At 41.8% G+C, this 24,181-nt stretch overlaps 1 protein-coding gene across 1 annotated transcript in view; it reads right to left on the bottom strand.

Moving 5' to 3' along the window:
* Positions 1-24,181, bottom strand: part of usp45 (ubiquitin specific peptidase 45) — a 50,260-nt gene that overhangs the window by 4,740 nt on the left and 21,339 nt on the right. The window contains exons 6-15 of the mRNA XM_034101964.2: positions 21,479-21,630; positions 18,950-19,045; positions 18,009-18,139; positions 11,233-11,320; positions 8,975-9,031; positions 5,405-5,536; positions 4,638-5,283; positions 4,065-4,162; positions 3,856-3,942; positions 3,560-3,704 (exon numbers count right to left, since the gene is read on the bottom strand). Of these exons, the coding sequence (XP_033957855.1) occupies positions 3,560-3,704; positions 3,856-3,942; positions 4,065-4,162; positions 4,638-5,283; positions 5,405-5,536; positions 8,975-9,031; positions 11,233-11,320; positions 18,009-18,139; positions 18,950-19,045; positions 21,479-21,630 (1,632 nt within the window). The remainder of the gene's footprint in view (positions 1-3,559; positions 3,705-3,855; positions 3,943-4,064; positions 4,163-4,637; positions 5,284-5,404; positions 5,537-8,974; positions 9,032-11,232; positions 11,321-18,008; positions 18,140-18,949; positions 19,046-21,478; positions 21,631-24,181) is intronic.

Here is a 24,181-nt window from a genome sequence, read left to right as displayed (position 1 = left end):
TGCATTTTTATACTGAGAAACTGTGCCTTGAATATTTTATATTATTTAGCAAGAGAGTGCACTTTACTTGGTGAAGAAACCAGTGTTAACATTTGTTGTAGGGTTGTTGTTGGAGGGTGTTGAGATCTTCATAGTATGTTGAATACTTAAAACGAAAGTTAGTTATATTCAAATATAATCAATTATATTCTTGTTAGGGCTGTCAAGTTAACGTGTTAATAACGCGCTAACGCAAAAAAAAATTAACGCCACTAATTATTTTAACGCGATTAACGCATGTGTATTTTTTTTCCTCGGCCGCCCCGCAGTTTGAGAGCGCATCGAGTTTAAAATACCATCTACAAGCTGATGCTGACAGCCCCGCTCCTGCCGCCCGCTTGTGGCAGACCACACTTCCACGCTCACCGGCAGGCACAGACTGGCTATTGGGAGGACCGGGAGGGTGTGTGTATGTGTGGCCCGAGCGAGAGAGAGACCTTACATGCATTGTTGTTGTTAGCATCTGGTGCTAGCTAGCTGCGCTAACGGATATAAGGAGCTGTTTAAATGAAAACAGAGGAGCGACATTTCGCCACAACTGCGCCGAGCACTTGACTTTATGCAGGAAGCCAGACAGTGGGTCATTGTAGGAGAAGTCAGCACACTCAGCACGGATAGTGCGCAACATGATTGCAGCGTCCAGGCAGCTCCCGTTCGAGCATATGCCTTGAGTTGCACATAGCACACACACACACACACACACACACACACACACACACACACACACACACACACACACACACACACACACACACACACACACACACACACACACACACACACACACACACACCCACACACACACACACACACACACACACACACACACACACACACACACACACACACACACACACACACACACACACACACACACACACACACACACACATACACACACACACACACACACACACACACACACACACACACACACACACACACACACACACACAATTTGTATTGTATTGTATTTATTGTATGAGAGAGGTTCCAGGTTGAATTGAAGCGAATATTTGTAATGTTCAGAGGTTGTTGTGTTTAATATTCATGAGAAGGGGTTTGCTATCCTGGCTCCAAAATGGTGGAATGAGCTCCGCATTGACATCAGGACAGCAGAAAGCTTGCACACCTTCCGGCGCAGACTGAAAACTCATCTCTTTCGACTCCACTTCGAGCGATAGAATTACTAACAAAGAACTGCTAACAGAGCACTTTTATACTAATAAAGGACTGGCTTATCTAAAGCCAGTTGAGTAGCACTTGAAATGCTTGGCTCTATGAAACCTGATGTACTTATATGATTCTGTTTTCTTCAAGGTTGTGTCTTCCTGGTCGAATGTACTTATTGTAAGTCGCTTTGGATAAAAGCGTCAGCTAAATGCAATGTAATGAGAATATTTGTCATTGTTCAAATGATAATAAACATTAGCATAAAGCATATTTGTCCACTCATATGTTGAGTATTAAAAACTTGAAAAATATTCCTCTAAGGTACATGTAGAACAGATAAAAAATGTGCGATTAATTTGCGATTAATCGCGATTAACTATTTTAATCGACTGACAGCCTTAATTCTTGTATAACCCACAATGAAAATGCTTCATATTTTAGGTTTTTCTATAGTTACAGTGTAAACAAAACCAAGTGGTTTGTTAAGTTGAGTGTAAGACCTATAATGATTTATGGGTGTCAGTGATAAGAGAGTAGGCGGTTTCTTCCCTGTCCTCTCACAGCAGTACACAGGGAGGGGGGCTCCGGACTTAAGGAGAAATGCATTGAGGCCTCAAAAAGGTGGTTATGTCATAGCCATAGAATATGTCTGGTCATGTCCTTTTTTACACAAACATGGGAAGGTGTGTCTTATGCCATAGCCAATAGAATATGTCCAGTCCTGTACATCAGTGGCCATGCCCAGTTTGTTTCATTGGTTTGGTATGGAGGAGGTGTTTTTGGGGTTTCTATCCTGTTTTTTGATCATAAAGAGACTGGCTTTTTGGAGAGAGCGAGAGAGAGAGGGGGGTTCCCCTGGTATACTCTCTCCCGGTAGGCTCTGGCCCTCAGAGCTGGGTTAATAGCTCTCGGTAAAGGTTCTCTCAAACTTGGTAAATATCTCTTGATTTTCTTCGTTGAAAGCTGAGTGAATTACTTTGTGAATGAGTGGAATGAATTGAGATGTGTATGTGAGTATTAGTAACCGCCACCTGTGAGGACCTTCCTCCGAATTCATGCGGATAGGAATGGGTTTTTGAATGTTATTCCCGCCATCTGTGTCGGAAAACGTATATGAATATTAGTACCCGCCACCTGTGAGGACCTTCCTCCGAATTCATGCGGATAGGAATGGGTTTTTGAATGTTATTTCCGCCGTCTGTGTCGGAAAAAAGGTATGAAATTGATGTGAATTGATTCGGTGTAAAGGAAAGTTTGAATGTGCTTTATATTATCACCGGTCATTTATGAGGAAATGCCTCTAAATTCTATCGGGAGATTTAGAAATCACAACTGAATTGGGCAGTTGAAATTACAATTTTGGTAATAAATGTAAGACTGTGAATTCAAGTTTCATATTTGAACATGATCACAGCATCATTTTGTTTAGTATGATTATAATGTTGTAAAGAGAGAAGGTAAAAACCCTGTATTAATTTGGACCTATTTTTCTTCAAATAAACTGATCCCACCTTTTGGACTGGGACAACTTAAAATACATCTGTGCTCTCCTCTCCTGCTTCAAAGGTAAGACTGCACCCTGCCACACTCACACTTAGGTAGGAACACACCTCATTTACTGATATCAAAATCCTTCGGGATCGCTTAAACAGATTTAAGAGAGTTGTCTGAATTGAAACAGCAGTTAATTGAACCTGGTTCTTCGGGGAGTTAATAGAGGTGAGATCTTGCTGACGTTGGTGGATCTGAGTCAAGCAGTAAACTTACATAGACTCAATAACTTCGGTCAGGTCAATTAGTAGGTCAGAGTAATTTCCCGGAATAAATTATCAGGACCTCACCGACTAACAATATACATGATTCTGAAACGGGCCATTGTGCTTAACAAATACTTGTACTTTTGATACTTAAAGTATATTTTGATGCCAAAACCAACCTTAAACTGATATCATTATAAAACTGAGATGACTCGATCTTGCGTTTTTCATTAAAAAACGCACTAGGAGAAGTTTATTCTAGCCAGTTGTTGTTTATCAGTTGAGAAAGTTGCATTAGTTAACTGTGTGTATCATCACCAACTCATGGGTGCAATCACAGTCTAGCTTTACATGAACTTGTTCGCAGCAAAGACTTCCGTGAGTTTGAGAACTTCCTTTCAGCACTAAACTGTGAATCATGACACAAACAACATGAATTATATAGAACACAAAAGCCTCTGTTCATCCTGGACGTTGTACATCTTTGGTGGCATGGAGTGAGACCTTTGCTGCACAATACAACAGAGCGTAAACACACACAGAACATAGATCAAAAGTCTTGAAGGAGCTCAAACGAGATAATCCCTGACCTGACAGGTTCCTGTAGTGCGCTTCCATTTTCCTCTGGGGAGCGCGCACCTTTACATAAGCAGTGTAGTGGCCCCCCCGCATTGATCCACTATGTTCCACAATCCCGTACAAACTGTAGAGGACACGCTCACCGGCTGCCAGGCTCTAGGGAAAACGAAAAAGGAAGGTTAGCAAAAATGGGAAAGAGAGCTAAAAAAATAAGGGAATACACAGAGGGCTCCAGGGACAGTACCAACCAAGGACATTGAAAACAAACTGAAATAAATTAATTTCTAGTACACAGAATATTTCTTACTTTGCAGGAGGCCGAGCAGAATGGAGCCAGGTCCAGGATCAGGGGGAAATCGACATGGCGGTTCACTTTTCGTAAGTTCATTCCTGCCTTCAAGTAAAAAAAGAGAACCACACACCGTCACAAAGACACACACTGAGTTCTGCATACAATACAACATGTCGCACCTGCTCCGTTAAATGGAAGGCAAGAAAAGGCAGTGTGTGTCTCACCTGATGGAAGCGTTTCAGATGTAATGTGATGACAGGAGGCAGCGAGGATATGAGTATTTGCTTCCTAGCACTGGTGTAAATCTTCTCCATCTTCTTGTCTAAAGGCAACAAAAGAATACATTGAAATGAAAACAAGAAATTACGATTCATTCATAGTAACGCATGAATCTTTGAGAAAAAAGGATTGAGTCAGTGATAAAGAGAGAGAGTGAAATATAGAAAGTGTCAATTACCAAAAAAAAGTAAGATTCTTAAGTGTTCCTCATTTTGAAAATAGGGAGACTGATGTTTGCAAACACCAATATGGAACTGATTTCAGAAAAAGGGGCCTCAGGTTTAACTGCTACTCTGCTTCACACTCTCACAGTCTGTTCGTTTTGAGGATTTGTATTGTCATGTTTTGTTTTGTTTTAGAAGAATCCAATTTAAGATCATTTGTCAATATTGCAGTCTAATTAAATAAAAAGACAGTAATACAAAAAAGGAATTAAACCGCACAATATGATTTATTCGCAGGTAGGCTACTTGGTTGCTCAAAGCTCTTTGTGGTAGTAGTTTGATCGTTGGTCTTACCGGCGGAGCTGCTCTTGCGCAGCTGTTTGTGTCTGCGTTCGGTGCAGTTCTCACACAGCAGCTTGTTGTTGCCCATCAGCAGCTCCACGGAGGTGAACTGGTGGAGGCAGGACTGGATGGAGCACTCCTTGGAGCTGGGTGTGTAACTTTGGGAAAGCGCCTGGAACGCCCCTTGGTGGTGCTGATGGTGGAGGTTAGAGGCCTCATCTGGAGAGCAGTGTGTGGGGGGGGAGCAGTCCCCGGAGGTGAAGCCGAGGTTGACTTTGGACACGGCAGTAACTAGCTGCTCCACAGCGCTGCCATGCTTCGTTGTGGATGAAGGCGAGGGGGAGGTGGAGGAGGCGGGCGTAGGGGATGGAGTGAGGGTGGAGGTGGACGACGGGGTGGTCATGTGTCCGTGGCTGTGGCTGGAGGAGATGCGCGGGGCCCACTCGCTCTCTGAGGCCTCGCTGTCAGCGTCATTGCTGCTGTCCTGAGGACCAGATTCTCTCTCACTGCCGTCTGATAGGCTGCCGGCGGCGGCCATCTTGCAAACAGAGATCCCGCGGGCGGATCCAGCAGCTATGCCCTCCTCCTCCGGCCGATCCAAACTGCAGCTTGCTCCCTTCTCTTCCACAGAACTTGAAGACCTCCTGCTCTGCTGCTTCTAGAGAAAAGAAGAAGGACAAATACATTAGTCCACTTCAGAGCTGCAGTATCAATTGTACATGTTAGTGTTGAGGGTAAAAGGATCTTGTTTCATATCCAATAAGAGTTGCTCCCCCTACCTGTGCACCCAGCTTCTTGGTGTTTCTGTTGACAGAGTGCGCTGCAGACTGAATCTGGTCACTGTGCGTCATCTGGGCCTCCTGCTCCCGGACAACCTTTCCTAGCCTACTGGGGTTGGATGGTTTTGACATCTGATGGCGAAAAATTATGAATCATTAGTTTTAAGGGGACCATAAACAATATTGCATAGCCTTTTCTTATAAAAAAAAAACATGAGAACATGCAATACGTAAAATTAATCTCATCATCTGTCAAAAAGCGGTATTTTCTTACTCATTAAATGGATAGTTTAGATTGTTTGGCTTGAAGTTAAATTAGGTACTTATCTAAAAACCTACAATAGATGGCAATTGGAAATACCCAATTTTTGAAAAGCCAGCAGCAAAACCACCTTTAAAAATTCAGTTTAAGTGTACACTATATTTAGAATATTTTCACCAGTTTATCCCTTTCAGAAAGCTTTCCAATCGTGGTAGTAAACCAAGAATTCCTGTGATATGTGAGGTAAAATAAGTGTATTTGTCAATGGAGTCTGGTGGCTTAAAAGAGAAAATAGATGACGGCTTTAGAAAAAAAAAAGGATAAACTTCATGTCTCCTTAGAAATTCTTCGTGCTTGCCTTTCCGATTATCAGACGGCAGTCAAAGCAGCCAAAACAGAGTATATTTCTCTGTTAATCTCCAAAAACAGCCATAAACTTCAAGTTCTTTTTAATGTCCTTAATTCGATCATTAATCCTTGTGATGCTTCTCCAATTGTGCCATCAACTACTCTCTGCGATACATTTCTTAAATGTGTTGCTCTAAGGCTAGCCTATACTAGTGTTACCCCAGATCCTGCTCCCTTTCTGTGCCCTGCTGTCCTCGACCATTTTGAGGCTGTATCCCTCTCTTCTCTCTCAGATGTAGTCAAGCACTTGCGGCCGACAAACTGCACCTTAGACAGCATTCCCTCTCGCTTCCTTAGAGATGTTTTTGAATCAGTTGGAGCAAGTGTTTTATTGCTTGTAAACACCTCTCTTAGCTCAGGATGTGTCCCAGCTGCCTTCAAACATGCCGTGGTTAAGCCACTACTTAAAAAGAAAAATCTCGATCCCTCCATTCTCGCAAATTTCAGGCCCATCTCCCAGCTACCCTTTTTATCTAAAGCCCTGGAGCGAGTATTCTACGCCCAGCTGCAGTCATTTTTAACCACGCATGGCATACATGAAAAATGTCAGTCTGGCTTTAAACCTATGCATAGCACTGAAACAGCCCTTTTAAGAGTTTTTAATGATCTGCTCTTAGCCGCCGACTCAGGCAGCCCAGCTGTCTTGGTGCTGTTAGATTTAACTGCTGCCTTTGACACTGTGGATCATAGTATCCTGTTGTCACGGCTTGAACAGTCCGCAGGCATTACAGGCTCTGCCCTTGCATGGTTCAGGTCTTATTTGACGGACCGTAGCTTCTGCAGTTAGGTGCCTTCTCCTCTGCCAAAGCCCCTCTTACCTGTGGGGTTCCCCAAGGCTCGATTCTGGGCCCCATCCTTTTTATATTGTACATACTGCCCCTAGGTTCAATTCTCACAAAACATAATATCCCCTTCCATTGTTACGGTGATGATGTACAGATTTATCTGCCTCTCAATCAAAATGCCAACTCACTACAGCAGTTGAAGGACTGCTTAATAGAGATTAAATCCTGGCTGAGCCAAAACTTCCTCACCCTCAATGAGAGCAAGACCGAGGTTATCTTTTTTGGACCCCAACCAACAGTCTCCCCGGTTGATATTCTGGGCTCCCTCAATACAAATATCCTCCCCTCTGTTATGAACCTTGGAGTGACCTTCAACAGCGCCTTTAAATTTGATAAGCAGGTTAGCACTGTAGTCAAGACCTGCTTTTTCAAAATACGACTATTGGCTAAGACCAAGTCGTTTTTATCTTTTAAAGACCTAGAAAGGGTTATTAACGCCTTTGGTACCTCGAGACTGGATTACTGCAATGCTCTGTATGTGGGTATGGACCAGGCCTCAATTGGACGCCTCCAGCTAGTTCAGAATGCAGCTGCACGTCTTCTCACTGGCCATAGAAAGCGTGACCATATCACCCCAATTCTGGCTTCATTGCACTGGCTTCCAGTTCGGTTAAGAATAGATTTTAAACTCCTTTTATTTGTTTTTAAAGCCCTAAATGGGCTGGCTCCTGCCTATATAGCCGAATTCCTCCATCACTACACCCCAGGCAGAGCCTTAAGGTCGGCTGATCAGCTGTTGTTGATAGTGCCTAAGACCAGGCTTAATACCCGAAGGCATCGAGCTTTTGCAGCGGCTGGCCCTAGGCTCTGGAATACTTCTTTTTTCCCTTTAGACCCTTGCGGTTTATTCTTAAAAGCCCTTACCCTTACCCACCCCCCATTTTCCCTCTGCTGGTCTATGGCCTTGTAGAGGGTAACGGGGTACAGAGTCGCTTAGATAAGCGGGGGAGTGCATCTGACGAAGAGATAGGTTGTTGTGCTCCCTATCTCTGTTTCTTATCCTATATTTAATAGAACTGCTCAGGTCTTGATAGATTGAGTGGGGAAGTTCATGAGATCTTTCTAGAGGGTTATCAAGAATAACTTTTATCCAATGACCTTTTCCCTCTCTGTCTGTGTCTGTGTATTCTCTTGTTCCGATTAACCCAGCCAAATCTTTTTTCTTGTTTTGTATCTATATCTACGCCGGGATCCGGAGTCGAGGCTGATCCTCTTGCTGTAGTCCTGTGTCTTGGATCTTCTATCCTGAGTTCTGGATTAAGTCGTGGACTTCGGGTCGTGGCTGTACCTGTCTCTGCGGTCCTGCCTTGGGTTTCGTCATGCTGCTTCCCTGATGGCTTCCACAGGATTGTAGCTGACATCCTCGTGGATTCATCTTCTTATTACAGACACATGCATTTCCTAACATTCGGTCTATATGCTGTAAAATGTATTATCTCTTCGATTTACACACAGCATCTATTGCACGTCTGTCCGTCCTGGGAGAGGGATCCCTCCTCTGTTGCTCTCCCTGAGGTTTCTCACATTTTTCCCCCTTAAACTGTGGGTTTTCTCTGGAAGTTTTTCCTTGTACGATGTGAGGGTCTAAGGACAGAGGGTGTCGTCTTTCTCAAACTGATATTTTGAACAATCTGTGCCGTTGTATTTGCTGTAAAGTGTCTCTACTGTAGGCTAATTTTATTATATGTACAGCACTTTGGCTCGACCAAAAATCTTTATAAATGTGCTATATAAATAAAACTTGATTTGATTTGAGTTAGGTCCTTGTCTTAAGGGCTTTTTTTTCGCAAGGTAAAGTGATTAAAATATTTGAATTATAGCACACACAATGTTTTGGTGGCTTACATCTTTTGATCCTTCCCTCCTCTAAAGCTGTACATTTCTTTACTCCTTCATCTATAACTTCTAAAAACTGGGCACGTGCTGCCAATTATCAATGTTATTGACCATGGATAAGTACCTCATTCCACCCCACTTAAAAAAATCCGAACTATCCCTTTAAGTCCTTTAATGTCAATTGCACATAATTTCTCATGAACAATTGTAGCAGCTCACCCTCTCCTCTATGATGGGTAGAGATATGTCTATGAAAGCCTCCTTCACTGTGGAGATCTGAAACAGAAATCACATGTTAGTCCCTGCCAGGATTTATATATAGCACCATTTTGGAACCAATCTAAATGATAGTCGGGTTTTTAACAGCAAACCTCTGCTGCTTTTAGAGAAGAGTGATTGTTTTTTTGGTTGCTTTTTCCTCTCCAGCTCCACACCTGGTGCTCTGTTCCTTCAAGGATGTTCGTTAAGTTTTCAACGCGGTGTTTGCTTTGTTTAAAACTCGGAGCTCCCAAATATGATTCGAAACACCAAACAGTTGGTGTTCAAGCTGGTTCTTGAGGGGCTTTTCTTGTTTTGTTTTTCCTGTTGACTAGCCGGGGCCAGCGTGCACCCCTCGCAGTCGGCAGTCAAACCCTCCCCTACTAATTAATTACCAGTAACCCCCCTCACCCCCCTCCCATAAAGTAACAGCGTGCACTGTCCCACACAGAATGGGCCAAGGGGAGGGGGGAGTTGGAGAGGGTTTGCTGGTAGATGGGTGCAGGGGTGGAAACTAAAACGAAGACGGGGCGAAGAAGGACAGTCCATGCCCTGAGAGAGAAATACCTACCGTCTCAGCTAATTGGTGATAATTGACTGGGGCCAAATTAGCATATTTAGATCTCTGATACTAATGGCCAATAAACACAAACACTTAGGGCCTCTAAATGTTGGTGACACCCTCTGTGAATACTACCAGTCTCCCTATCTTGCACACTCACGCAAGACGGTGTGTAAATATTTGACTGTACTCAAAAATGTAAAATGTGCCTTTTCAAACGCTCGCCAAGTTTAGATCAATTGCTGTTAGTTAAATAAAAAAATTCATGTTGTCCAGTGTTTAAATAAACAACATTGATACAATTAATTTGATCTTAATTTAAAAAGTGTGTTATTGTTTAATATTTGCGGTAATTACAAAATGATTTTCAATAATCTCGGCTAAAATGCCACTGTATCTGTAAATGTGCTTGGCTGTATAGATGAGTTTCTGAGTGAATGAATAGAGGAGGCCGTACCCCCCCTCCCTCTTTACTGCCTTGATTGGATTGGGAGACTGGCTGATGAGTGTGTGTGTGTGTGTGTGTGTGTGTGTGTGTGTGTGTGTGTGTGTGTGTGTGTGTGTGTGTGTGTGTGTGTGTGTGTGTGTGTGTGTGTGTGTGTGTGTGTGTGTGTGTGTGTGTGTGTGTGTGTGTGTGTGTGTGTGTGTGTGTGTGTGTGTGTGTGGGGGGGGGGGGCTGTGGGTAACCCTCAAGCACAATGGGACGGCCCTGGAGCTCATTCAGCAGCTGTGGGTTTCCCAAGATCACACAATGATGCCGGTCGTGCCACTTGCAAGTCCCCTAAGTGGCACAACTGTCGGCGTTCACAAGTTTGAATGGGAAGCAAGGGAGCCCGGCCCGCAGCCCCTCCTGGGTCTGGGGGCTGACCACTAAAACACACCGGCCAACTTCTCCTCCTTGGTTCACATAGCCACTAGGCCTGCTCAGCCCTGCACAAGGGCTACTGTGGGCTCTTCTAATTGCCCTGTGAAGGGTTTTCGGGGGGAGGGTGGTTCACTGTACTTGCCAAAAACATGGCACCATAAGGTTAAAACACAAAAACTGGCGAACCATGCAAAAACAAGATTCCGGGTTATGTGAAAGCTTCACAAACACACAGCTGCACGTCTTACACACTGGAGTACAATGGCTTTCAAAACAAACAGAGTGGTTAGATTGTTTTTTGAAGTGGCCCCATTATGCTAATTTTGAGGTTCAGATTTGTATTTTGTGCCTTTACTGAGACATGTTTCCATACTTTAATGTTCAAAAAGGTCTGTATTGTACTACCTGTGCTGCAGCACCTCTTTTCCCTAACCCTGCTCTGATTTGTTGGCCAGCTCTTTTGTGATTGGTCAACCGCTTACAGATTTCCTGTCCCTTAGCCTACATTTAAATGTGTAAATACCTTGAGCTTTGTTATAACCTGATTTAGAAAGTACATAAGGTGTCCTCACTTAGCACATTTCCTTCTTTCAAAATGCATTGGTTAAGATACCTCAAATACCTTGAGTACTGTGAGTACTTTGTACAGATTTGAAGCACCTTTCTGGAACAAAAAGTGAAACTTTAACATTACAAAAGATCCCAGCCTAATATATTATGTACTTGAAATACCCTGTGAGCTAGGCTTTTGACAGTTATTACACATGGATGTGATGATATATGTAAGCTCACTTTAGTTTCCTCTACTCGTATGGAGTCCAGGAGGTAGTGCAGAAGCTCCTGGCTGTCCTGTTGTTGGTAGCCCTTGAAGCGCGGAGCCCTAGAAAAAACACACAAAAAAACATGGATGTAAATCAAGAACAATAGGACATAGAAAATTGAGAGTAGAACCGCAAAAGGAAGCAGCATATAGTGGAAAAAAGGCTTCCTTTCAGAGCCCAACAAAAACATTCTTCTTCCAGAGATTCAAACCTGCTCCTTCTGCTTAGCATTCTGGGATTTCTAACAGGTTTATACCAGCCGGGAATGAGGTCTCTTCACCAGCATGAAGAGGGCATAATTAAGCACACCGAGGATAAAATAAACATGAAATATTGATATAATTTCAATTATATACTGAGGATAATATCATGTAAATAATCTAGTGCCTTTTAAAAATAATTGTAAATAATTGTATAATGAATAGCCAATTCAGAAAACCTTTTTTACATTGGGTTATCCCTGAGGAATACAAAGAGCCATTACAAGGTTAAAGTACTCCAGAGAGAACAAAGACAATATTTATAACTATAATACAAAATAAATGACACCTTCACCATGCTGGCAGTCAATGCATCGCCTTGGCTTTTTGATTAGAATGGTATTGCCATTTTGTTAATTGGCTAAGCATCCTGGACATTAATGCACAGCGGTTAGAGGGGAGGCTCTCCTTGGCTCCGTCCCCTGGCCGTCCGCACTGAAGCAGATGTGAGGACAGATGTCCGGGGCAGATGGGCAGCCGGGGCTGCAGCCACGGCAACCTGTTGGGGCCGAGCCCGCCACATAACCACAGAACAGGTTGGTCCGACAGGCACAAGACAGCAAGAGGTTTAAGTCAAATGTTTAAAGATAGTGTATGTAAGTAGGAGAAACCAGCTCAAGTGCGCTAGAATTTGAAAATACACGACCGGAGAAAATCTGCCACTTCCTTACAGAGCCCCTCCTCCAACACACATGAACGCGCACACGACCAATGAGGGCACGAGATAAGTTTGTGCCCAGATGGAAGGCTGACAGGCAGGTAGGCCATCCAGTTACTTTAGCCGGGCCGGCTCAGATGATTGGTCGTACTTTTTACAGTACTACGGCTTCCACAGATGACTTTTTTTTATGGATGTTTTGTCAAAGCACTTAAGATATTCATTGCTATCTCGATGTTAAGAGTATTCCATGGAATATAACAACAAGTGTATCTCGAGCCGGTTTCTCAAACTTACCTTTAAGATGTTTGGGTGGTGGGTTAACCCCTTTAATAGTACTGTGGAGATATTTTACTGGTACTTAATGGACTACACCAGAGGCCCTTAGGACTTTATGGTATAGTATTAACGTTTCTCCTGACGTTTTAAAGAGTTAAAACATATTTTTTGTATTTTGGTTTGACAATGCATATTTTATAGTAATGATTTACAATCGAAGAAAGTGGTAATATTCTAAGGCTGCATAATTAAAAGAAATGGTATCACATTTGCAATTTGACTAGTGCATTATTAAAATTGTGGGAAGCCCCACATCTGTTAAAGGCTAGATATGTGTTGAATTACCATTTTGAATGAAGTATTGTGGAGCTGCAGAGATATCCCTGTATACAAACAGTATTATAGAGATTAAACTAAACAAGCTGGTTTGGTACAGATCCTCTTATTAAAAAAATTAAAATGTAGAATTATGATTAATAAAAGATATCAATAACTCATAACTCAATTTGTTATTTTTTCCAATTGTTGCAGCCCTATAACATTCTGATAAAAATGTATGAAAATAACACACTGAAATCATTACAGCCATGTGTGTTTGTTTCATCATCATCGAAGCATTGTGTTTTACAGCCATTCATTAATGCCATTCACAGTTCTACTGAGAAGAAGAATTCAGTTGAAATGAATAATCCCTCTAAAACATGCTGACATGTGGCCCTAGAACGGATGTCCGTGGGAGTGATGGCCAACCACCTGCCCTCAACACAGGTCATAACCAGGAGGTCTAGAGGAGCCTAAAGCCACCCCCTCCTCTACATACAGTCACGCTATCTCTTATGCCCTATTCCGTGCAGACACATGGGCAAGGGTGGTTGGAGGGTATTGAGGTTGGTACAAAGCACATGTCATTTATTTGCCGGCTTTAAAACTGAACAGCATGTGAAGGAATGTTTCCCTCTGGTTCCGCTGACTAGTCTCCCAAGAGAGAGACACACTGAGAGGCAATTAAAGCAAAACAGAGAAGGAAATGAGTGAGACAGAAAAAGAGTCTGAGACAGAAATGTAGAAAAAAAAAAAAATGAAAAGGTTGGTTGGGATCAGTGGGAATGATGAGGTCTGGAAGCTCATCCCAGTGGAGAGAAGCAGAAGGGCCCTGTAGCGCTGCTCTCAATCTGGCCAATGCAAACAGCTGCGGTGCTAACACAATTAATAGCCGGATGAGTTAGTACCAGACACAAGGCCACACAAGCTACCCCAACACACACACACACACACACACACACACACACACACACACACACACACACACACACACACACACACACACACACACACACACACACACACACACACACACACACACACACACACACACACACACACACACACACACACACACACACACACACACACACACACACACACACACACACACACACACACACACACACACACACACACACACACACACACACAGTGTATGAGCAACACAATGCACCCTCACACAGCTCACGTATTAAAATGATCAAATATTTACTCACACAGCCATAAAAAAAAAAACTGACTCATTGATGTACATACCAATTCCTATAGAGACTATAACAACAATTCCTTTTGCAATATACTCCTTAGCTATTTAAAATAGTTATGACTTTAGAAATTGTTGAGTCACTAACCTTTTATAACGCTGGTCGTGTTTATTTTTTTACAATGGATTTTTCATTTTTCTATTTTATTTTATTCCCTTAACATGTGCTAGCCTCTTTATTTAATTCATGTCAGCTAAACCAATTTATTGTCCCTTTTACTATAACACGGTAAATTTACTGATTCTAATGTAGATGTTTGTAAAAAATGTGTGACATCAAAACATATAGAAGCGCACAAAACAAAAATCTTTACACATTCCTTCCAATATTTGATATTTACGAACAATACAAGTTTTTGGGTAAGAATCAAGCTTATATTATATGTTTGCTTGATGCCTAGGTGAAAATCTATAAAACGCTATTTCTTCTATGTGTGAGTGGATGCTGTTTAGATTTTTACATCACTTTATAATTAAGTAAACACCTTATCAAATCACTTGGGGTAGGTAAGTTTAAGAAACCGGCTCGAGATACACTTTTTGTTATATTCCATGGAATGCTCTTAACATCCCGATAGCAATGAATAGCTTAAGTGCTTTGACAACAAATCCATAAAAAAATGTCATCTGTGGAAGCCGTAATACTGTAAAAAGCACGACCAATCATCTGAGCCGGCCCGGCTAAAGTAACTGGATGGCCTACCTGCCTGTCAGCCTTATCTCGTGCCCTCATTGGTCATGTGCGCGTTCGTGTGTGTTGGGGGAGGTGCTCTGTAAGGAAGTGGCAGATTTTTTCCGGTTGTGTAATTTCAAATTCTCGCGCACTCAAGCTGGTTTCTCCAAAATGACCTACCCCACCTTTAAGCTACACTGTGCAACAAATATATATCTTATGATATTGTATTTTATATTTGAGGGGATTTATGTGATAAGCCTCTTGGTTCTGCCTGCATATTTTTACTGTACTGCTGTAAATATGCTTCCTCTCCTCAAACTTATGGACACATATGTGCCACCTTTGCCTCTGTCTCGCTCTGATAACAATTTAAGGTTTCGAAAATTCAGAAAAATCCTTACCAGCCTTGGAAATGATTCACTGTCAGCTTCTTTGTAAACAATGTATTTCTCAACTTGTGCTCACATGCACCGACTTTTTCTGTTTTGTATAAAGGCAATCAACATCCTCCTATTTTTAGATTCTGTAACAGTCATCGGTAGACCAGAGTGGAGGGATTCTCATCATCCGATTGTGAAGTTAGAATCCCAGGAATGTGCTTCTCGGCTCGTACACAAACAAATATTTGTATTACTTTTTGGACCATCTGTGAATATCTTCCTCTTTTTTCCCATCCTGAAAGGGGTGTACCTCCTGATCAGACCAGTATGCCAGCCCTGCCTCTTTGTTTGTGTCCTGCAAGAATGTAGATGTGTGTGTGTGTGTGTGTGTGTGTGTGTGTGTGTGTGTGTGTGTGTGTGTGTGTGTGTGTGTGTGTGTGTGTGTGTGTGTGTGTGTGTGTGTGTGTGTGTGTGTGTGTGTGTGTGTGTGTGTGTGTGTGTGTGTGTGTGTCCTGGATGCCAGAGCAATAGATGGAATCTATTGTGCTATTTCTATCAGGGATTCATCAGGACTTCTTATACAGGATTATGAACAACATTGTGGGCTGGAATACTTTTCTTTTCTACAAGAAAGTGTCCAGTGGCCGTGCTGAAAATGGAATCAGTCCTTGAAAGATGCAGGTGTAGATGAATGCCTGGGTGTGGACTTTTTCTCCAGTTTATACATTAGATATGCATAGAGATAGCATCTTGGTAAATAGCAGCAGTAGTCAGGCTGTATGAAAACCGCTGTCCCTGACCTGAGACTCCAGGTGCCCAAGAGGAAGTAGATAAATATTAAATCAAATGTTACTTCTCCCAGTTTTTCACCACTGATAAGCCTAGTCGCAGCCTGCCCTGGGTACAAGCTGGGACCCTCTCTGGCACCAGATACAGTGTGTGGTGCTGACCGTCAAACCCATGGAGCTTGGCACTGCTCCGAGCCCAGACCAGAGCCCTTTCCCTTGGCAGGAGGAACAGGCAGGCTGTTGGGTACTCAGCTGGTTGAGGTCAAATGGGAACACAAGTGTAGAATCCACTCACTGTATATATGAGGTGGAAACACATAAACACGAACCGGGGCTCAATAGGGCTCCAGCGTTGCACATAAACACTCAAACTCGCCCTCTTATCGGAGCCGAAAATCCGTATTAACTTGCCTGTCAACACTGAGAAGGACAGAGAAAGAGAAATGAGAAAGCGCTCTCTGCCCCCACAGGGCCAAGGGCAGACCCACACCTCTCAGAATGACAAGAGCTTGCGGTGAAGACGATGATGGCTATATTCACAGAGTGTAGCCGTTACAGAGGTCAGAAGTGGAGACATGTGTTCCTTGTCAACAGGAGTCGTTCTTGACTTTTTCCTTTTCAGCTCAAAGCAGAGATCAAGCATGCTTTGTGGATGTTTAACAAAATAGCATATACGTGAATTAGGCCTAGAAAGTGCAATATTTCTTCCAAGAAAATCAGAAACAGGAGCTAAAATCTTGATGGACATCATTCGATTACATATAACTTTCCCTTGAAACTGTTAAAAGAGGCAAGATTACAAAGTATCACAAGTGATAATAACTGTTTGAGAATCCTTTAGTCTTAAACAATGTGCTTTCGCATCGCTGCTACAGTAACACTGCTTCACAGGCTGATGGAAACAAAACAGAAAAATGAAACTTTTGACCTAAAAGTCATAGTTTAGATAGTCACTCTTTTAAGACATTAACCATGTCCCTCAGAACAAAGCCAGCACTTTTGAATTATTGGTAAAGATGCCAAGAGAATTTGCATACCCAATATAACTAGACACTAGCAGCTACTGTGAAGGTATTAACATTAAGGTAAATAAATTAGGTTACGGTGCGTGTGATTCTCTTTTAAAGATAAAGATTTTAAAGAATAAAGATTATTCATGCAGGCCTTTATTAAAGCTCACTTGTGGTACCATATGGGTATTGGGTGCTGAAGCTTAAGGTCATATCCCTCTATTGAAATGCATGTCAGTGGAATGGATTAGCCCTACTTGAAATTAGACGCGTATGAATGCATAAAGGTGTGTGCAGCGCTTGCTGTATGAATGCACAATTGCCTGCATGTGTGTTGCAGGCTGAGATGGTACCAGGTGAGGTGGCAGCACACACACACACACACACACACACACACACACACACACACACACATAGAGGCCTATCTGATGAAAGCTAGGTACCAGAATAACTGTCAAAGCCGCACCAGAGATGCACCCAGTCATCCAATGTCAAATGTCCTGGTCACCCACCTGCACTACTAAACAGTGCAACCCCCCCTCTACTCATAGACACACACATAAATAAATGCAAAGGGTGGACCCAACCAGCAGTGTACCATGCTCACACAGGAACCCAGCCAACCAGACATCCACACTGTTCATAAAAGAGAACAAACCCAGTGTTCAGTTGACAAATGTGGGGCTTCCTCCGCCCGCCACACCGCCTGTTCGACCTCGCTCTGGATCAAACATGACACCGGTGGCACAGCAGTGTGGCAAGTAGCAGAAAGAGCCACAAATAGGAAGCTGCTGCTACACATTTAACAAGGTACTGTGCCTGCAGTGTATTCTGTGTGTTGAGCACTGAAAGGCATTCAGCAGGGACAGGTGCTACCTGGGTCTGGCTGGTTAAAGTGGTCAGTGAGGGGATGAAAGCAGGTGAAAGCAGGTGAAAGCTGCGGCTCCGCTGTTGTACTGCTGTGATGATGGAGAACTGCAGTACAGTAATCATGGCTAAGTTTGCACACCTTACTGACCCTGAGGTGGAATATTTGCATACAGAGTGTAGAGATAGCATTTCGTAGTGGGGGAATTTATGGTGGTTGAAAGGAAGGGAAGCGGCTTACTTCTGGCAGAGCTGGTTGAAGAGGATCTTGGGATTGACCGGGCCTTTCCCTGGGTCCTTCATGCTCTGGAGGAAGACAAACATGGCCGCCGTCAGGGGCTCTGGGCTGGGCAGCATTACTGTCAACGGACCCTGGAAAGCAACAGACAGAATACAATTTAGAAATTAATTTCCACATTTAAATTTCATTTAATGTATCAGTTTTATTTTAAGCATGTGCTGAACTCTTTTTTACATTTAAAGGTTATATGTATGTACGTCTATAGGACATTTTCATGACGTCGTCACATTAAAATAATTAAGAAGAAAATGTGTTATTGAGGTTATGAAAATGTATTTATGGCGCTGTTAGATTGCTTCAAGACTGCCTCGTTAAAAAGGTGTGTTCCTCCCTATGTGTGTAGCAAGCAGAAGAGCCAACATGTTTTTAACCACTGGGAAAATGTTAGTTTAGCAAGGCTAAATATAAAAGGTTGCTAAATGTTGTCGATTCTGGAATAATAATAATTAATTTTAATTTGTGACATTTGGTCTTTACTATGCTCTGGGATAATCACATTTGTTTGGATCACACAAGTCCGAAACAATCCTATGCAGCCACCCCTTTAATCTAATTCTACACATATTATAATACTACTGGAATTTCAATATAAGTGAATGTTGATTGAGAATTTGTTGATAATCAACATTATAAATAAAGCATTGAGCAATTCGGTACGGACTTAGTTTATATACTTAAGAAATATGCCCTGTATAAAATAAGGAACAAAATGAAATCTAAATATGTTTGTGTTTGTTTTAGTAATGCTAAATACTACAGGGAACATTGAGTTACACAGAAGCTTCATTAGAATGATCATTTCAAAAGTAATTTGCATGTGCTCAATCTATAGATAGTTTCTATGGCTTAGAAAATAGAAAAGACAGCAAAGCAGAATGTACCACATTGGTTTCACCAGTGGGGCTGATCCTCAGTTTGAAGCCTTTCTCCTTCACTTCCTGGATGAGGTCGATTAGCATGTGTGTCTGAGACAGGTTCTGCGAGGAAAACACATTTTATTACTAACATTTTTACAAATCCACCCCGTTAGTAATGCCATTCGGTGTAGGTAAGATCAACAGATTTCAAGGGGCTGAATACTGCTCATACAATCAGCAACAAATTGATCATAAAAAAACTATGAAATTATGAATCCCTCAAATATATTAAACTGTATACACACAGCTTGTGGCAATTCAATGTGGTCATTTGAAATGAACCTTGTGAAATGTTATCTCCATTGTGGTAGGGTTTAGGAAACTTGTGGTAAATTCATTATTCTGAAAGAGCCTTTCAAATGAATCCATGATCCCTGAGTTTGAAATTAACAGAATATCCTTGGTGAGGAGAGGAGCCTGAAGCAGCCATTGTCCCTTCATGTTAGAAAACATATTTTCCTCTCCCCTTTTCAAAAGATAGTTCTTGTCACATCCTGGCAATGAAGACAGTTGCTATGGAAAACGCACAATGGGGCCCGGCATTGTGAATACACACACAGCTCATCCTCAGGCAATTATGTGTTTTCACCCAAAAAAGATTGCAATTTTCAAGGAGACAATACAAACAGACAGAGAGAGGGAGAGAAAAGGCATGTAAAGCGCGCTCACTCCTATGTCAATCAACAACGAAGGCCCCGAGGGTGATTAACAAAATGGTGGAAAAAACAGCTTCATTGTTAGGCGGTATGTTGGTTTGCAGTCACCATGACATGACCAGAGAAAGGCTGGGGCGCTCTATAGTTGCGTTGTATGGTGAACATGCTCTGCACCAACTGAGTACCACTCGTGTTCCGGAGGTAAACTCCACACTGCATTGGATATACTTCAGAATGACCTCAAGGCCTGTTTACACATGGTCAGTAAGACTGTCCTTTAGTTTACTAAAGGCCGGGCTTCTTGGCAGCAGCACTTGAGGATTGTGTTCGCATTATAAAAAGGCATACATATTCATTTTGTCATGTTCAAATGGAAATCCCTGAGACTCATTAAGCTCTCAAAGGGTCTCTTGAGATAAAGCACGGATATGCAAGCAGGTTGTGTGCATTTAGAAATCCATCTTAAGACCATGCTTCAGATTTAAAATGATACTTTGATCACACCTACTTCTGTTATTTTGACTGACTAAATAGTGTAATATAACGGCAATGAATTTAAAAAAGGCATGGTGCTTTGTTTCTGCTCTAACAGTTTATAGACACACATAAGGCTGAGACAGATATAAGAGTAAATAGACAGATGTATGAGTATATAGACACTTATAGGTACCAGGGTTTCCGCTAGGATTTTTCCTCGCCGGTCAAATGTCCGGGCAGAATTTATTTTACCGGACTAATTTGAAACTTACCGGTCATATTTCAATAATAATAAGAGTTGTGTAGCAGAGTTTCCGTTAGCAGGTAATTACCGGACTATGAGCAGATATGCTTCAGTTTAAAACTCAGTTCACGGGGCTCATTTTTATATTTCTTCAGTTTATAATCGTAACAGATCGAAAAATTCAGATTCATTTTTCAATAAATGATTCCACAAACAACAAACAACATAATTATTACATTCAAACAAACTACTTGTAGCAGATAACGTAGATTATTCAAAAGTTTACATTACATTTGAATAATAACACGGGAGAAACGGATCCTCTCTTTTCCCCTCTCTCTCTCCTGACAGCCCGTCAGTTTCTCATGCAGCTCCTGCAGCCCGCTAAACAGAGGGCGGGGCTTCAGGTGCTTATGCAGAGCTGCGTGTCTCGGTCAGACTCAGCAGCTGATCTGATCTCTCTCTCTCGTCCGGTTACACTTCACTCGCGCTTATGTCCATATCGATCAGATCCAGCTCTCCTGATCGGCCTTCATAGAGAGCACCGATCAAACTATTAAGAGTGAATATCGGCCGATAATGACCGGCGGCCGATCGATCGGAGCCTCCCTAATTATTACCAGACATGTTGACCGGCAGGTTTTGAATATACCGGTTTTGAATAAATTGTACCAGCTAAAAACCGGTAATTACCGGCTAACGGAAACCCTGATAGGTACATAACATAGTTATGTTTAAACTAACTCATGGTACGGCACTACAATTCATTCAATAAATAAAAATAGAAATATGGACAAGTGCAATGTTCAAACTGCAGGAAGCACAATATTTGTTAAAGGCTAATTATGTCTTATGTGCCAAAGATATTCCGGCCTACAAATCATCTCTCCCTCATTTTCTACATACTTGTCCAAACATATTAGTATGGTAAAGATCATATTAAAATCTCTGAACAATCTTAATTTAAAAAAAGTTAGAGATAATGAGAATAACGATTGAGAAAATGATTATTCTCTTTAATAGTGTGAATCATATTGCAATTAAAATATCAGTTAAATTCATGGCAACAAGTTATTTTTTCGAAATGGCACAGCCCTAAATCAGAGCCATACTAACCTGCATGACAGCGTTGAAGAAGCAGGTGTTCCCGAGGTTGGTTATGCCTTTGACGGGGACCAAGGTGCTGTTGGTGGCAGGACTCTTGCCTTTGGCCGAGTCGGCATAATCTGATGGATCCTCTTGCAGCTTGATGACTTTGGGTGATGCTCCTGAACAAATTATAAAACATTAAGTGATGCAGAGTAGCAGCAACTCAAAAACGATTGGGGAAATTGTTCAAGAGATGATCAGTGCCAGCTTTTTTGTTTCTTTTCAAACTTTCATTCATTTTTCTTTTCGTGTGAAGCATTTATGTCTTCATAAAAAAAAGGTTTGTTAGGTTATTGTGATCACATAAATCTAATCAAATTATACAGGCGTGTGCCGGTTTTTCCCACAGTGAAATGTTGTACCTGAAATCCTACAATTCCATTCCAGTTCCATTTAAAAAAACATGTTGGAAATGTTTGGACCACAGGGGCCAAATCCCCCCAATCCGCAGCCATCACTGAAATCTAATTCTACAAATAAGATAATAATAATAATAATAATAATAATAATAATAATAATAATGAATGAATGAATGAAAACGTTATTACAGACTCAGGGTCCAGATAAAAGACAAGACATTACATAGATTATAATAATAATATAAGTGTAACCTAATCTTTATTTGTTCCTGTGCAGAACTCGATTGTTGATTTAGAATGTGAACATTATGAATGAAGTTTCAAACCATCCTGTACAGCCGTAATGGGCAGTCTTTGAAATTGACCAAATAATCTGCTTCTAAACCCTGATTTAGCTTTTACCTTGAGGTTATTTAGGCTAGATAAATCTTGGCAGCGACGCTTTAAGATAGAGCTGAGGTGGTGGCAGAGATGGCAAGTTGTTTGAGATTGAGGGTAAAAGTCTGCATCCTTTAAATTGAGATGTCAGGATACAGGAAAACTATTGGGCTTAGCCTTGAAGCGAGACTGGGCTGGGAGCAGGGTGCTGCGCCGGCAGCTGGAAGGAAAGCTGGGTCATTTGGGAAAGCAGATGACAGCTGTAGAAGTTTCCGCTGGTTAGTGTGGAAAGGGTGGGGGCTGGGGTTAGAGAGATGGCTCTCCAGAGCCAGCTGTTACTCCTGATCACCAATGAAAACCTAACCTTAAACACAAACTGAGACACAGATGGTCCGAATCTGACAGTGACGTGCAGAGTAGGTAGTGGAGCCGTGCAAGCTGAGGCATGCCAGCAGATAACAAAAAAAGCCAACACCATGACTCAATATCAATAACACTGTTTCTGATACATCTTCGTAGCAACAGATTTCAACTAGTAAGGAATCCTGGAAAATGGAGGTTAAAGGAGAAGAGGATTAAGCCCTCATGCACAACATTGTGTTGATCTAAACAATGTGGCCAAAATAATAACTTGTCAGCATGTTTAAAAGAAGGTTTAAAGCCACAGTTTGGGGGCTAACAGCAACACTTTGCTTTAACAATCTGTTCCACACTTCAACGGATGATGGATATTTCCTATTTTCTTAAATCTTTAAATGAGTAACGCAGTGTATGTCTAGGGCTAAAATTGTGAACTGTAAAAAGGGAAGAAGTGTATGTACTAGGGATGGGAACGATAAATCGAATATTCGAAATTATTCTGGTATTCGAATATGAGTTATGAATATTTTTTTTGTTTTTTGGGAGGGGTGCCTAAGTTGATTACATATGATCAAATGGAATAATTAAATGTATACAACAGTGCCATAGCTAAGTGTGTTAGGTCTAAAGGTGTGCTGCCCTCCCTACTCACAGATCACGCAGACTCAATCCTCATCGTATGCCCACATTCCAGCTGAGAGGGTCTTCTCTACAGCTGGCCTGGTTGTGAATCGTCTCCGCACCCGCCTCTCCCCTGAGTAGACATGCTCATATTCTTAAACAAGAATGAGTATTGAATAGCTGCATTCTGTGCATAGGCCCTGTTACAGGTTGTTGATCTCTGTTGTGATAGGGTTACGTTACCCTGACCCGTTATGTTGTTCGCGTATGATCCCTCTTTCATTTAAAAACCAAGTTATGTTTTAAGCATGAAAGCTATAGCTGTAAGCTGTTCAAACTGTGATCACCAGTTCAATACATTTGACAAATTCAACTTGGTTTCTATACTTATTTGAACATGTATTTATTTATTTTTCAAAATGAAAATAAAAGTATTTTTGTATAAAGTATATTGTATTTTTCATTGTTGGAGGAGCCATTGCCAACAACCAAACTGTAGCCATTGTGCACATGACAATAAAGCCTTTGAATCCTTTGAACAGAGTTGAAACAATGTCTCTTTTTAAAGCAGGCTTTTCAGAATATGGAGGATTTAAAGAGTTTAGGTATGGTTACATTAATTTAAAGACTATTGTGTTTTTTGAAATCTTCAATAAATCATAACTAGACTCCTAGACTCCGTGCTTTCTCAGTCAAATTGGTAGTTGCGGTTTGAAGAGGGGGGGAATGTCTGTGTGAGAACACTATAACACTATGTTGAGAAAGAATGAAGAAAAGGAGGCGGTGCTAATGGGTTTAAAGTAAAGGGAGGAATATGAGTGAAGCAATGAATGGAAGATACCTTAGGAGGTGCTAATTGAGACGGAGATGTGTTCACTCAATGTGATATTGGAAAAGTTTGGCCCTTCCAAAAAGAAAATCCCAGGCGCCCAGCTTCATGCAAATTATCATT

Source organism: Pseudochaenichthys georgianus, chromosome 16 (assembly GCF_902827115.2).
Source record: "Pseudochaenichthys georgianus chromosome 16, fPseGeo1.2, whole genome shotgun sequence".
Classification (NCBI taxonomy): Eukaryota; Metazoa; Chordata; class Actinopteri; order Perciformes; family Channichthyidae; genus Pseudochaenichthys; species Pseudochaenichthys georgianus.
The sequence above is the reverse complement of the archived record's forward strand: the minus strand, read 5'-3'. Positions and strand labels throughout refer to the sequence as shown.